This window comes from Lontra canadensis, unplaced genomic scaffold (assembly GCF_010015895.1).
Source record: "Lontra canadensis isolate GAN:19392208 unplaced genomic scaffold, GSC_riverotter_1.0 scaffold34, whole genome shotgun sequence".
NCBI classification, from domain to species: Eukaryota; Metazoa; Chordata; class Mammalia; order Carnivora; family Mustelidae; genus Lontra; species Lontra canadensis.
In genome coordinates this window covers 16,416,326-16,431,763 of record NW_022631028.1, presented here as the reverse complement: position 1 = coordinate 16,431,763, position 15,438 = coordinate 16,416,326, and the positions used below count along the sequence as shown (strand labels likewise).

Below are 15,438 nucleotides of genomic sequence, written 5' to 3'. Positions count from 1 at the left end.
GTAAAATCTCTTGGCCTGAAGATGTACACGTTCCCAGGCTTCCGAATTCTCTTGCAAACTACTTCCCAGACAGGCAACTCTGCTAGGTCACTAAAGGGATATGAACTGTCACAGCCCCATGGAAGACAGCTTTGGTCATACCCATCATGATGACAGATGCTTGTGCTACAGATGCAGCAATCCCATTTCTGGGAGTTTACCCCAAAGTATTGTTGTACACATGCAAAATGATGCATGTATAAAATTAGTCATTGCAGCCCTGTTGATAATTGCCAAAGATCAGAAATAACCCAAATGTCCATCATAAGGAACTGGTCAAATAAATGATAATATATAAAATAATATACTACATAGTTGGGAAAAGAATTAAAAGCCTTTCTATATATTCATGGGGATAGCTGCCAAGATATAGTAAATGAAAAATAAGGGCAGAATGGTAGAGATAGCATGTTATTTTTGTATGAGAAAAGACTACAAATGGTAGTGCATGTTCCTATTTGCACACATAAATATAAATAAGCTCTAAAATAAAACAATGCCTAGTGGCCTACTTGTAGGTGACTTTGGTGAGGAGAGGGACTGGATGAAAGAGGATGAATTGGGACAGGAGAATAATTTTTTTCACTGATCCTTTTTCATGCTTTTAGATTTTGAAACCATTCTGTACTTATACTCAGAAAATTAATTTAAAAATTTCCTTCCAGGAGATGGCAAGTGAAATGTGTGCATTTTTGGTAACTGTGTGCTTCTGGTGACTGTACAGTTAGAATACTATTTTTTTAATCAAATTTTATTAAAAAAATACAAATAAAATTATCTTTCAGTATAATTTGTTTTAGGTGTAATGATGCTATTGCAATTTTTAAAGAATGCTTACCTTTTAGAGAAATACATTAAAGTATTTATAAATGAAATTATATGATGTCCAGATTTGCTTCTAAATAATATATGAGCAGGGGAAGCAGATCAGTACATATATTACAGATGATACTGAGCATGAGTTGATGATTATTAAACCCAAGCAAGTGGTACAAAGAGGGTTTGTTATGCTATGCTGGGTATTTTTTAAAAAATAATTTATATCGGTGAGATTCACGGAAAATCAACCTTTTTTTTTCTTTTTTTTTAAAGCAACACGGGGCTTGAACTCACAACCCTGAGATCAAGACCTGAAGTGAGGGGGCCTGGGTGGCTCTGTCGGTTGTTAAATGTCTGCCTTTGGCTCAGGTCATGATCTCAGGGTCCTGGGAATTGAGTTCTACTTCGGGCTCTCAGCTCAGCAGGGTATCTGCTTCTCCCTCCCACTCTACCTCTGTGCTCTCTCTCTTTCAAATAAATTTAAGAAAAGAAAAGAAGAGAAAAGAAGAAAAGAAAAGGAAAGAAAACCTGAGCCAAGATGAAGAGTGGGATGCTTAACCAACCAAGCCATCCAGAAATCACAAATTTAACCATTTTATTTTAATTTTTGTGGAGATTTTATTTATTTATTTGACAGAGAGAGAGCCAGAGAGCACAAGGGAGTGAACAGCAGAGGTAGAAGGAGAAGCAGGCTCCCTGCTGAGCAGGAAGCCCAATGCGGGGCTCAATCTCAGGACCCTGGGATCATGACCTGAGCAGAAGGCAGATGCTTGACTGACTGAGCCATCCAGGCGCCCTAAAATTCACCATTTTACAGTGAACAATTCGGCGCCACCGAGCAGGTTCATAAACTTAGGCAACTACCACCCCTATCTGGTTCCAAAATAATTCCATCACTTCAAACTGAAACCACTGTACCCACTGAGTACTTTCCCACCATTTCTCCCACCCTTCAGCCCCTGGAGACCACCAATCTGTGTTCCGTCCGTGTGCATTTATCTATCCTCGAGATTTCACATAAATGGAATCATCCAATATGTGACTTTTTGTGTCCGGCTTCTTTCACTGAGTATAATGTTTTTGAGGCTCATCCATACCGTAAAATATATCAGCCCTTCATTGCTTTTTAGTCTAATATATATACGTGTGTGTATGTATATACCCAGCACATTTTGTGTACCTGTTCATCCACTGATGAACACGTGAGCTGTTGCCATCTCTTGGCTGTTGTGAACATGCACGCCTGTGTTATTTGCTAGAGTACCTGCTTTCGATTTTCTGAGGTATATACCTAGGTGTGGGGACTGCAGGGTTCTATGGTAATTCTATATTTAACTTTTTGAGGAGCTGTTCCCAAGCAGCTGGACCATTCTACATTCCCACTGGCGATGTATGAAGGTTCCAATTTCTCCACGTCCTCGACAACACTTGTTATTTTCCGTTTTGTTTTTTCTTCATTACAGCCGTCCTGGTGGGTGTGAAGTGGTATCTCACTGTGGTTTTGATTTGCATTTCCCTGATGACTAATGATGTTGAGCATCTTTTCATGTGCTTCTTGGCCATTTGTGTATCTTCTTTAGAGGAATGTCTATTCGAGTCCTCTGCCTATTTTTAAATTGGGTCATTTTTCTTTTTGTTGTTTCTGTCTACTTTTATATATGTTTTAAAATCTCCATAGTAAGAAAAAGATACAAAAATATTAGATATTGTATTTAAAACTTTTAGAAACACTTTCTTTTTTTTTTAACTTTCTGGAAAGAGAGTACTTTTTCCTCCTCCTCCCACCTCCCCACTTGAATTCCCCAGGGACCCTTGCATAATCCCTATCTCCATATGCCATTCATAATGCAATTTCAAAAAAAGTGGATGCCCTTCAAACAAATAAATAAGCACGTTTCTTCCCTTTCTCCTTCTCAAAGGTGAGTGGGAGACACAGAGAGCAGGGCTGGGGCTTAAAAGGAAGAGAGGCTGGCTGTCCTCATCACTTTGGCCTCAGCCCTAGGCTGACCCCACTACCTAGCAGCCTGGTGATTCATTCCCTCATGTCCCACCTCAGTGTCTTTCCTAAGATTCCTCTGGGAAGGGGAAGGGAGGGTCCCATCGATCGCAGAAGAAACCCTCTGGGCCCAAATCCAGCCACATCACAAGACTGGATGGCCCAGCCGCGAGACAAGCATGTCAGTGCCTTCCATAGCCAATGGGAGAGGCTTCGCCCGGCTCATGTTCTGCTGTGGTAGTCGGGCCAAACAGATGGCTTGGGATAAACAGGGGGTGGTGCTGGTTTGGGGGGGTGGAGGTGGCTTTGAGTGGCCTCAGCCTCTCTCTTGATCCTAGAGAAAGAGGCAAGAGATGAGAAGGCCATGCCTGAGGAAGGGGCTATAGTTTGGTGCCTTCCAAACATGTGTGGGATGTTTTTAGCAGTAGAACTCTTGTTCAAACAAATCATTACAAGACATAAGACAGAGGAAAAAGGAAGCTGCTCCAGCTGAAGAGGCAGTGAGAAACCCAGAGCCTCCCCGCCCTCCACGCCACGTGGCACCTCTGGGAATTCTGGGTCTCAGGAGAACACGCCGATCCTGTTAACACATGCTCATTATATGAGAGCACTTGGGAACTCAACACATTCTGTCTCCTTGAGTCTTGCAGTGGGCTCTAGAGGCCTGAGGAGAAACCCCTCAACAAGGCAAGCTCCCACCTGAGATACCATGCCCATTCCCCAAAGCAAAGTGGCCTCTTGCTTACGCCTTACCAGCCAAGGGCTAGAGGGAAGGGCCAGGGTTCGGGAGGGCTGAAGGAAGCGAGAGAGACAGCAGCTGCAGTGGCCTGGTCTCTGAGCCTGCCCAGGTTCCCTTCCAGCAAGAGAGCATGGAACTCAGTTTCTGCCTCCCTCCCTTCAGCAGAGCTGCTTTGACCTGAGTGGTCTACATGCAGCTCCTCCTCCAGGCCTCTCTACCTGTCTCTCTCCTAACCTGAGGAGAGATGTGATACCTCTAGTCCCACCCCGGAAAATATGACAGAATTTCCTCAAACCCAGATTCTGGTTCTCAGCGTAGTCAGCCTCTAGCATCACCCCCACCCCCCAGGTGACCCCAGATGCGTATGGGGTTAGTTCTTTAACAAGAGAATGGGCCCATTTTTTGCTGTAGGATGGTGTGTGGGGGCATTTGTAAGAAAGCAAAGAGGTAGGCAAATAACTTTACCTCAGGTGTCAGTTATCTACCCACTGGGGAGCATAATATGTACTCCATAGGGCTATTTTGAGGATTAAATGAGTTCATGGCATGTCCAAGCCCAACAGAAGCTTGGTTTAGAAGCAGTTCCATACCAGAGAAAGGGCATGACACTGTCTTTAAATGATGTGTCACCCTAGATGAGGCATTTCCTCTCTCTGAGCTCCAGTTGTGTCATCTGTAAAATGGGCATATTAATATCTCTTATCTATCACAGTTGCTAGAGGAAATAGAGATAATTCACACAAAGTGCTTAATATAGTACATGGCATGGGGAAAGTACTCAAAATATGGTAGTAACAGTTGTAATTATTACTACTTTTACTTTTATTATTATTACTATCATTGAGGTACAGGGCAATGTGATTTTGTAGCTAAGCACATAGACTTTGGAGCCAAATTGCGTAGGTTTGAATTCACTTCACCACTGGAGCTGTGTGACCTTATGCAAGTTACTTAACCTCTCTGTGCCTACGTCTTTTAAAACCATACAAGGGGATTAATAATTATAGCTATCTCATGGAGTTGCTGCGAGAATTAAATTGTATGTGAGTGCTTAGAAGAATGCCTGACAAATTTTAAGTGCTAGGCATGGGTTTGCTGTTAACAGCAGTAGTTCTGTTGCTATTATTATCATTATTATTAACAACCAAACTCTGAAAGCCTTCACCTTGAGTCCAATTAAGGAGAGCCACAGTGCAACCCATTCACCATTCCACTGATGGCTTAGTAACTGGGAAGCTGTGTGACTTTGGGTAAATTACCTCCCCTCTCTGAGCCCACTTTTATTGCTCTCCAAACGCGAGTTGTAATACTACCCATAATGGTGCTTCTAGGTTGTTAGGCTTCATTAACGAGCGATGACCCGTGGGAAGCTTCTAGCTTGTAGTTAATTAGGCCCTTGTCCCAATGCCCTGCCTAAATCCAGCTCCCTACCCCACTCCTGCGGGAGAGCGCTTGGATTCCTTCCTGCTGGGCGCGAGCTTGTGGGGGGAGCGCTGCCGGGCGCCCGCTGCCAGGCCCTATTCTGGGGGCCGAGCGATCCCGTGGCCGTGCCAAGCTTCCCCGGGGATCAGGTTTCTGCTGACGCGGTGCCAGGCACGTCTGCTTCCAGGAACCGGCAGCCGCATTTAGCCGCGGGCCGCACATGAAAGGGCTGCAGTCGGAAACGTGACGTTGTGTCAACAGGCGAGGCAGGTCAGCGCTGGGTGAGACCATCCCGGCAGGCCCAGAGGGTCACGCCCTGTCTGAAGGCGGCCAGATCCCCAGCCTCAGATCCCCTGCCTCCTGCCACCTCTCCCCGGCCTCAAAGCCAGCGCTTCACCCCCTCACATTCACACCCCTTTTTAACAGAGGTCCTCTTTGTCCCGAATGGGCTACGGGCTGGGGTGCAAGCCCCTCCTCTCGTCTCCCTGGGAGCCACTTGGAACCTGCAGCAAATGGGCTAGAAGGAAAGGCAAGGGCAAAGGGGGCTGCGGGACAGCGGCTCCGTTCACGGGTGCGTGACCGGGCAGACTCCAGGAGGGGGGACTCTGGATCGACTGTTCTGTGACTGAACCCTCAGAGGTTTTTTTTAGTTCAGGTTGCACCTCTTCCACGCTACTCCTTGAGTTACGGCCCAGGAAAGAGGGGCATGCAAAAGGCCTTTTGCCCTGATTTCAACCCCATGTTCCATCCCTGAGAGAAAGTTGACTTGTTTAGGTTTTTACAGAAAAAGTCTACCAGAAAAGCCTAGCCATTCACGGAGGCATTTCAAGGACTTAGGTGGGAGACCTGGAGGCCCTCAAGAGCTAGGAGAAGGAGGGACTTCCAGAATTTGCCATCTGCTTGCTCTAGGACTTGTGACAAGGGCTCAGAATCTTTATTTTACTTAGTCAAGACCAGGCATGGAAGGGGATGACAGGCCATTAGTTCATCTCCAGAATCCTGGTGCGGGGCTCTGAACGTGACTCCATGCTGCCCCGGGATCTCTGTGTCTTTCAGAGCATGTGTTCTGCATCTCCCACAGCCCGGCAATGCTCACTCTCATCTCACCTGCTGGCTCATCGGGAGACAGGGAAGGTGACGTTTGAAGCAAAGTCACGATGGGCAGGTTGGTGCCTTTGGTGGCTGAGAACTCCCTGGGAGCAGGTGCCCTGCTTAGGCTCCAGATGGACCAGAGGGTTCTGGAAGACTCCAGGTACTTGGGGATCTGAAGCATGGCAAGCCAGATACTGGCCATCAGGACATCCCTGACGGGGAGATGGGGAAAGGCAAAAATACTCGACCAGGTCATTTCCCACTTCTTTTCCCATGGAAATTTTTTTTTTTTTTTTTTTTTTTTTTTTTTTTTTTGTAAGAGCACTTGACTAAGGAACACCAATATTCATTCATGCACAAACACACCCAACGAGAGGAAGTCCAGGAAGGATGTAGAAAATAATTATGGAATGTTGCCTTCAGCAGCAGTAAGACAGGATATGGCAAATCCATTAGACTTTGCTAGACTCAAAAAAGTTAGACTGGCTTGGCAGAGGTGCTATTCCCCAGCAGCAATTATTGCATAATAATTCATTAAATCTTTTCTCCATGTGCCTACCGCTCCAGCAAGCTCCCCAGACCCTATGGCCTAACAATTCCATAATTTCATTTTCTGTCAGGTTCTAAGGACCATGAGAAAAGCAGGCTGAGGCAGGGGGTGGGAGGACAATGTACTTTTTGCCTAACTCTGGAAGGAGGCACAGCGTGACCATGAACCTTTAGCAAACGTTAAAAAAAATTTTTTTTTAATATTTACCTACAAAATTGACCAAGTTTATTCTGCCTGACCGAATACAAGACACATAAAAAGCTGAATGAAATGACACTGAGATTAACGAGTTGTTGCCTCCAGCCAAGAGGGGAGGGCAGGAAGACAGCCCTATTACACCACTGGGGTATTTAGAAGAAAAATGCAGAAGACCATCTTTCTCTTCCACAGGAAAAGGATTATTTTATTAAGTATTTTAAAACAACTACTTAACATTGACTCATAGATAAAAATATTTACAATTTCACACCTTCAGGAAGGCTCCAAAATATAAACACTGTACCTCTCCCTAGAGAAAAAAATTATTCTTCTCTTCAAAAACAGGAATACATTCATTTTTCGCACTTTGTAGATCAAGTAATTATACAAATAAACATCTGAAACATTTCCTTTTTAATATATTTATATAATATATATTTATAACAGTTTTACAAATAAGGGCAATGACTTTATACCAAAATAAAAACAGGAAAAGAAAAAGTTAGAACACAATCGGCAATCAAGCGTAGTGCATTTTGAAAAGCTGGTGCAGGGCTAGCTGGACAAGTCAGGAAACAAGTACTCTGGACCAAAAATAAAACTTCTTTGAAGGAGACAGCATCCTTTTTAGCAATAAGGACACTCCCTATGCCATTGGGCGAGGGGCATTAGCCTGCAGAAAGGATCTTGCTGTGCCAAGAGCTGGTTAGGCCTTTAAGCTAAGCTTGGTTAAAAGGAGTTTTAGGATAGAACTGCAAACCGAGTCTAGCTCTGCTTGTTGAAAGTAGCAATTTGTTACTTGGCTTTATGCATTTTGGGGGTGACTGGAACTTAGGCACCTGCGTTTCTCGGACCCTGCTTTGGTTCCCGGGACAGCATGATTGTTTTCTAGGTGAGACTTAGAAACAGGTACCAGAGGCCCAAGGGACTCCTCCCTCATTCCCTGGCAGTTCAGCTTTACCAGGGGACCCTTTTCAGTTCCTTATTAAGCTAATCACTATGAAAGCCTGAGTAGGAACTACATTCTCTTTATTCATCGGAGGCAGGGGCGGGGGAGTAGACCTGTAGAAATCTCCCCAAACCACTACCGTGCTATGCCAGTGTCTGCTACCTCACCACTTAGCAGAAAGCTCCGTGCGGCTGCCCTCTCCCCGTTTGGTGAGTCACGGCAACAATAAAAGGGAGAAGGGTGGGGTTATGAGAGCTGGCTGGGAACGGCACTCTGGAAAGCCCTCCTTTGAAAGTACCTTTTTCTCAAAGCCACAGACCTGGCTCCCAAAATGAAGACTGACTCACTGACCAAGACTTTGAAGCTTTTGAAAAATCCAGCTGATTTTTTCTGTATCTGAGGGGGCTATTCTCTGGGATGGGGGAAAGCCCAGAGATCTGCTACAATCCCCCCCAAAATCTTCTGATGTCAGGCCATCCTTCATTATCTTCCCTAGGCCAAAAGGAGCTTTCATGTCCTACAGCGACAACCGAGGCACGCGCACAGACGCGTGCATACACGCACCCCAGATCTTCTCTCCGTGCCTCAGATTATCTCAGCATACACGCTAGAACAATCTTGCTGCAGTCATGCTTTGTTTTTTTTTTGTTTTGTTTTGTTTTGTTTTTGGAGAGGGGCGGGGGAGTAGGGAGGAAGGAGAGCAAAGCAGCAGGGTCCCCTAGTCTTTGGTTTCTAAGTTTAAAGGGGGGATCTGCTTCAAAGCTTGGAGCAGGGCAGAGGAGTCAATGGCCGGATGGGAAGGCAAGGGAGAAGGGAGTCTCTGGGGCATGAGCAAGGGGGCTGAGATCTTGTCTGGGTTCATGAAACTGGTGAGGGCTGCCGCAGAGGCGTTGAGGCCCGGGTATAACACGGGGACGGAGGTGGGATACCAGCACTTCTCCAGCATGGGCAAGTAGGCAGTTGCTGACGGCGGGATCAGATAGAAGGGCAGACAGAAGGGAGGCTGGTGTGGGTGGGGGCCCAGGAACGGGGAGCTGATCAGGTCACTGCCCGTGAAATGGCCCTCATCATCTGAGAGCTGCATTCTGCTCTTTTTTGTTGGGGGTTCTTCAGATTCTTGCTTAATAACACCGATCCTTTCTCCCATGGTGAACCTGCGTCCATGATCGCTTTTGAAGTACTGCTGCTCACCACGCAAGTCACCCTTCTCGGATTCTCCTCCATAGCCACTGTCTGTGTCCGTGTCACTGCCACTCTGCTCCCCACTTGAGTGAGCGAAAGTCCGCTGGATGACTGGCACACAGTTTTTCCCAGGGCCTTCAGAGCCTTTGGCCAGGGAGCTGGGTTTCTCCTTGAAGTCCATGGCTTTGGGAGCCGGGTCTGACGGTTTCCTGGAGGTACCCCCCTGCAGCAGCTCTGAGACCACACGGTGAAGGTGGGTGACGAGCTGCGAAGATTTCAGGTCCCGAGTGTTCTCATGCTTGGCCAGGTACTGAAGCACCTCCCGGGCGCACGTCTGGAAGCCTGAGCAGAACATCTCTTGACCTGCTTCAACATTTCTCCCCGACAGCTCACCTGGATCGACACAGATCCAAAGGAAGACATTTCAGAAGGCCCCGTGATTCCCCCGGATACCTACACCTCGAAGACTGGGTGGGAGCTTTTCTTTTTGCTACTGGCCCTCGCTGATTTGTGTTCCTAACTCCAAAAGTAGTAATACGATCAAAAAAAATTTGGATTATATTGAAAAGTATAAATAATAGAACAAAAATAATCCATCATCCTACCACTCGGAGGTAAAATAGGAGCTGTAATGGTAGCATAGTATCCCGTCACAGAAGCAGAACAAAGTTAAGAGAGATGGACTACTTCCCCTCTTGAATTGATAGCTTGTTCCTGAGTTTTCATTATACACGACACAGCACTGAACATCCTCGTATGTTTATAACTCGAGTGGATTTATAGAACATCTGTCTTACCAGAGCCAGACTGGACAAAGACCAGTCACAGAATGAGATAAAGAATAAAAGAACGATGTCACCCAAGTAAGCTTATTTTTGATTGAAAAAGTTGCAGTTGCGCTGGACTCTTCAAATTTCAAAGCTATTTCTAAGCCTTTTCCACGTGTTCTATCCACAAGCCCCAAGTAATCAGGTATCATCATCTTCCCATTTTCAATGAAGAAACTGGCAGAAGCACCTGCTAGGTTTTTGTGATTCTCATCATACTAGTCTTGGAAAGAAGGGCAAGAAGAATGGAATGAGGGAGTGGGTAGAAGATTTTCTCCCTGGTCTGTACAGTATTATTTGGAAGGGGTGAAACTAGAAGGTTACAAGGTGACTGTGATTCTTTGCAAGTCGGTAGAAACTAATGATGAAACTTCACCGGTTTCATTAGATTGTGCAACTCACCAAGATACCTAGTGGCTATTCAGGGAACCACATGAAATGCAGGAAAAGCTCCTGCTGTCATCCTGCCAGGACCATACCACACACAGAGTGATAAGGAAGTAGAGAAACAGGAAAACACTGGGGCATACCCATGATTTATTCTCCAATGAAAGAGGACTAAGAAGACCAACTGTAAAACACCCACGACACAAATTATAGGTGCCCTGCATTTTAAACAAGAGGGGGAAGATGTCCCAGAACCCAGAAACCCTTAAACCAAAATGCCACAGAAATATTTTACCACTGGACTAATACATGTTCATGCCAGGTGGCAAGCAGCAGCATTCCAAATGAGAAGTCTGACCTTTTAGGAAAGATAAAATGACATCTCCCCCAACTAACCTGCACAAGCCATTTGTTTTAAGAATGTTTCTTATACCAGATGTTGAGCCCACAGGCTATTTGTGCTACAACTCTCAGGTGATGATAACCAGACTCGGGCACTCACCAGCTTGTAAACCACTCTGCAGGGCAATGATTTTCTGCTGCTGCTGGTCAATTAGGTTTGTTAGTGCTTTCACATGCTTCAAGGTAAGTTCCAGAACCACTGCTTTTTCCAAATGACCCAAAGTCTGGAATAAAAAGAGCCTTAGTCAGCAGTGAGGTCAGAGAAGTCCCACCTCTGGGACACTTATTAGCAATGGGAAGTATCTCTAAGTGGGGGGGGGGGGGAATAGCCTTTCCTGATTGATAACATTTCATTTTTAAGTTTGGAGATGACCTTTTTAAAAAGTGCGTGTTTGTATACATACATCCACACACTTCTGATTAAAGAATAAAAAACGAGTGTCACTTATCTTTGGAGGCATTTGGGAAGAGGCAGCTGCATCAGGAGAAAGCTCTGACAGATATATTTCTCCAGCAGCCCCTGCTGACCTGAACTCAGGGGAATCCAGAGATAACATTTCTCTGCAGTGCTGTCAACCTGAGGAGGGACTTCTACTGTGTCTGGCAGCCAAGAGGCTTCCCCTAGCTTCTTTCCTGACACCCTTTCATAACTTTCAGCTCATCTAGGCTTTTTACTTCCTCCTCAAATACTATTTTTCCTTTCCCCAACCAAAGGCTGCCAAGCCAGTAAGCTGTTGGCTACTGACAAGAAAGAACAAGACATAAAAATCACGCACCCAAACAAGTCCTCTTTATTTTTCAAAAGGGGCAGGGCGGAGAGAAGGGGGTAAATAAAATCTGCGTGTTGCTTGGTTTACCAAAGTCAGCAAAACTAAAGAACCCTAAAAATCACCAGCAAGGAAAGGCTTAAACTCTTTGAAAACGAAGGCTAGCTGGGGTTAGAGCCAACTTGGAGAAGTCTAAGCGGTTCTCAGTTCATTGCATGAGGCTGCCAGAAAAATCCCAGGGCTGGGGAAGGGTACCCCAAAACAGAGCCACCCGCAAGCTCCCAGCCGCCCATCTGGCCTGCAGTTCCCAGTGGAGCCTGCAGGCGGCGAATGACCCCCCCCCCCCCCCCCCCCCCCTCCCCCTGGGCAGAAGAGCTGGCTTGGAGAGGGGCCAGCTTCTCACTTACTGTAAGTTTGAGATGTTCGGGTAGGAGATCCTTCAGCTGGGCGATGCACTCGTTAATCCGGTCACGTCTCTTTTTCTCGATGAGCCGGTGCGGCAGTTTGTAGGTCTCCTGCAAGGCGCACGGCGGGGCGGTGGGCGCCAGAGGAAGCGGGTGAGAAGCCCCTCTCTCCCCCACCCCGCGACGCCTTAAGAGTTGGGACCGCGGAGTCACACGCAGAACCAATTTCTGCCCCTTCTAGTTCAAGCCATTTCATAGAAGCACCGAACCCACCCCTTGCATTGCCCGGCGAAGCTCCAAGTGAGAAAACTTTTCTTGGAAACAGCGCGCGCCAAGGGCTGGGGTCCCGAGGGGCGCGGTAATCTTACCTTGCTATCCTCGCTCCGCTTTATTCCCCGCCTCGATTTGTACACTTGGTACATGTGGGCAAAATCCATCCTGCAGGGAGAGGGACCAGGTAGGGTCTTGACTTTGCGTGCGCATAGGCTGCAAGAGCCCTGGCGAGTAAGAGCCCCCCGGATGCGCCCAGAACGGCTCTGAGTTGAGAGCGGCGCAGAACGCAGGGCTGGAGCTGAGGCTTGAAGGGGCCGGGGAGTACCAACTTACCCAGGTAGGTCTCCGGGCTCCAGTCCTGGAGCTTTGGGCAGGCAGGCAGGGGGCGGTTGCGCGCTGGGGATCCGCTCCATGGCGCGGCGAGCCGGGGCCACTGTGCACTCCTGTCTGCAGTAGCGGAACGTCGGGGTGAGCACTGTCCTGCAAAGGGCTTCAAGGGGGCGATGGGGGGTGTCTCTCCTCAAGGGTTCCTCTGAGTCTGAGCTCTCTGAAATCCGCTTGAGCTGCTGGGCGCTGCGGCTTTGAGGTGCTGCTTCAGTTGGGGGCGTGCATGGTGTCCCCGCGGCCTCTGGCTCCGGCTCTGCGCACAGACTGGCGGTGTGTGCTCCCTGCGCCGTCTGCGCGGTGCGAGCCAAGTGAATGAGAAGTGGGGCGGGCGGGGAGGCGGGAGGGAGCTCGGAGGGGGGGGCCGGCTAGGGCGGAGGGGAGGGGGGGGGGGGGCGAGCTGAAGAGTAATGGAGAGGCTGCGGGCTGGGTTAAATGGGAGCGAGTGGGTGGGTTGGAGCTACGTGTTCTACCCTGTGACTCCAGGCACGTCTGGCCGCTGCCAGGGAGGGAAGGAGCGACCTGCCCGCCCTCCCCCGGCTTCATCACATGAGTCTCACGTGTTGGACAACGCTCCCGCGGCTGCGAGGGAGCCCCCACCCCCCAGCCCCGGCCCCCAGGTGTCTGCGGCTGCGGCTGCCTTTCCCCGAAGAGGGGGTGGCAGCACGGCCTGGGTCCTGCCCAACCGGGTGGGGGGCGCGGAAGCTGGAAGGGGCCGGAGAGGCGCTGGGGCCGGGTAGGGGGGAGGTTTGGTAACGTGGGCGAACCTGCCCCAGGGAAATGAAGTAAGTTCCCGTCTCCTGGGAGGGAACGGGGGAGGACGGATCCGCCCGCGTCTGACTCAAGCCGGGAGAGGAATATCCCCTCGCTCGCTCCAGCCCAACCCTCTTCCTCCTCCCCCGCCCGGCCGGCTCCGAGGAACCAGCGCGCAGCGGAGGGAGTCGCCCGGCCCCCTGTCCTCCCCAGAGGCTGGTGTTTCTTTCCGTCCCGGCTTCCCCGCCCCCACCCCTCAGCCGGGCGTCCAGGAATTGCCCGCCGTGGGGAGGGGCCGAGAGGCGGGGCGGATGTCACCCCATGGGAAGCGGGCTGGCAGCCAAGCGCAGGGGCAGCCGAGGCCGCCGCCGAGCACGCTGCGCGCACCTGACCGCCGAGCGTGTGCGCCACGGGCCCCTCGCTCCCCCCGAGCTCCGCTCCTGGGTAAAGCCTGCGGGCCGGCGGGCGCCCTCTTGCGCTCCCGCCCCCGTGTATCCCAGTGCCCACTTTCACCCCACTTGGGTTAGTCCGTTACCGAAAGACACCGGGCGCGGTGCCCTGCGTTTCCCCTCCCTACCCTGCCCCCTCCAGAGCAGAGGCTCCCGGGTCGCCTCCCCTCCGGCTGCAACGTTACACAACTGCGGCGGCGACGCCTGCCCTGCAGCAGCACGGGGCGTGACGCTTCACGTGGCCACAGCTCGGGCCACAGGGCCTCCGCCTGCGAGTCCCTCTCCGCCGCCGGTGGGACCCAGACCCCGGGCACGCACTGTGCCCGCCGTGGTGGGCTATCTCCTCGCCTACCAGGAACTTGGGCGGCGCTGTTGGCGGTCTGCAGCCGGGGCGGGAGGGAGGGAGAGAGTCTAGAAAAAATTATCTGTCCATCATACTGAAATTTTAGCGTTCATTCAGTGGATACACATCGGTTGAGCCCCCTCCAGGGTGCCGGGCGTAGTGACCGTTGCTAGAGCTACTGTGGGGAATCAAACAGATTCTGCCCTTGAATTTACAGGAACCTCTGGCAAGAGCATAAATTGGGCAATGAGGGGAAGACAGCCCTGGGAAAATTATATAGATGCCACTGGCTGACGGGGGAAAAAAAAAAAGATAAGTTTGTTTTGTTTCAAAAATTTATTTAATACGGACTAAAATGCGTGGGAAGAGAAGGAGGAAGAAGCTAACCCACTGCCCTTAGCTCGGGGCAGAAACGCCTCCCCCAAGCAGCCCCAGATCTCCGCAAAGCGCGGTGGGGGGGAGGGTGGCGGCGCGGGGCGGGAGGGCACTTACCTCCCCCGGCAGAGTCCGGTCTGTGTGACCTTCTAACTCAGCCTGGAGCAGGGAAAACAGCTGAAACTCCAAGCCCGCGGTGTGAGCCGCGCTGATGCAGTCAGAGGAGGGAGCCAGTGGAAATTCATGACTAAAATAAGGCCTGGCTGGGGATTTCACTGACCTCTGCGCTGCCCTGCCCTGCAAGTTCGGGGAGTTGAGAGATGACTGTAAGCGGTTCCCACCGCGCCTCGGGTCAGTCACCCCGATGCTGAGTGGCCTGGCTGTGGGGCAGGATTGGAAAAAAATTAAAAAAAAGAAAAAAATACAAAAACGGGGTCGCCCCTCGGACTGGGTGAAGCTTCGCCTCGGGCGGCAATTTGGGGCTGTCAGTCTTAATTGGCAGTGTCCTTGACAACCTAGAGAACTGGGATTCACACTTTGACCAAACTGGGAGTGGATTTCCTTCAGGTCGCTTTGGAGAGCTCCCACTTCCTGTTTATGTTTCACAAGCGTCGAACTCATTAGCAAGTGTGAGAAATGCCTCCTTTTCTAACTGCTAACTGGTGTGACCTCTCTTGGGGGTTCAGGGATTCTTCCCTCCCAGAATGTACTTTTGCTGGCTTCTGTTATCAGCCATCTCTAGGGAGGGAATGACTGCACAGCAACTTCCTGCTGGGAGGTAGGCACAGAACCACAGGGCAAGGAGGGGACCCGCCGGTCCGGGTTTGTGCTTTTCAATCTAGGGCGACCTGCTTCATTGTGCGACTTTAATAAGGGTGAAGGATTGTCATGACTGCACCAAAACCACAGTTCCACCAGGAAAGAAGCACTGGGGGAGGAAGGAACACATGTCCCTGAACTGTCATATACCCCGCTCCCCCCCATGCCGGACAAGAACCCAAACATTTCAGCTCCCAGGGCCCAATGTCATTCTTAGAATGCTTAGATGTTATCAGTACTTTTTGTCTTTACCTGTTCTACAATTGGAA

The 15,438-nt window shown here is 49.6% G+C and overlaps 1 protein-coding gene across 1 annotated transcript; it reads right to left on the bottom strand.

Annotated features, from left to right (window-relative positions):
* Positions 1–7,181: 7,181 nt before the first annotated feature.
* BHLHE40 (basic helix-loop-helix family member e40) lies at positions 7,182–12,759 on the bottom strand. The gene is made up of 5 exons (XM_032867450.1): positions 12,380–12,759; positions 12,142–12,211; positions 11,777–11,884; positions 10,703–10,826; positions 7,182–9,379 (listed from the first exon to the last, which is right to left on the bottom strand). Exons 1-5 carry the CDS (start codon positions 12,457–12,459, stop codon positions 8,523–8,525), a joined length of 1,239 nt encoding a protein of 412 aa, XP_032723341.1. The 5' UTR covers positions 12,460–12,759; the 3' UTR covers positions 7,182–8,522.
* Between the last annotated feature and the right edge of the window lie 2,679 nt (positions 12,760–15,438).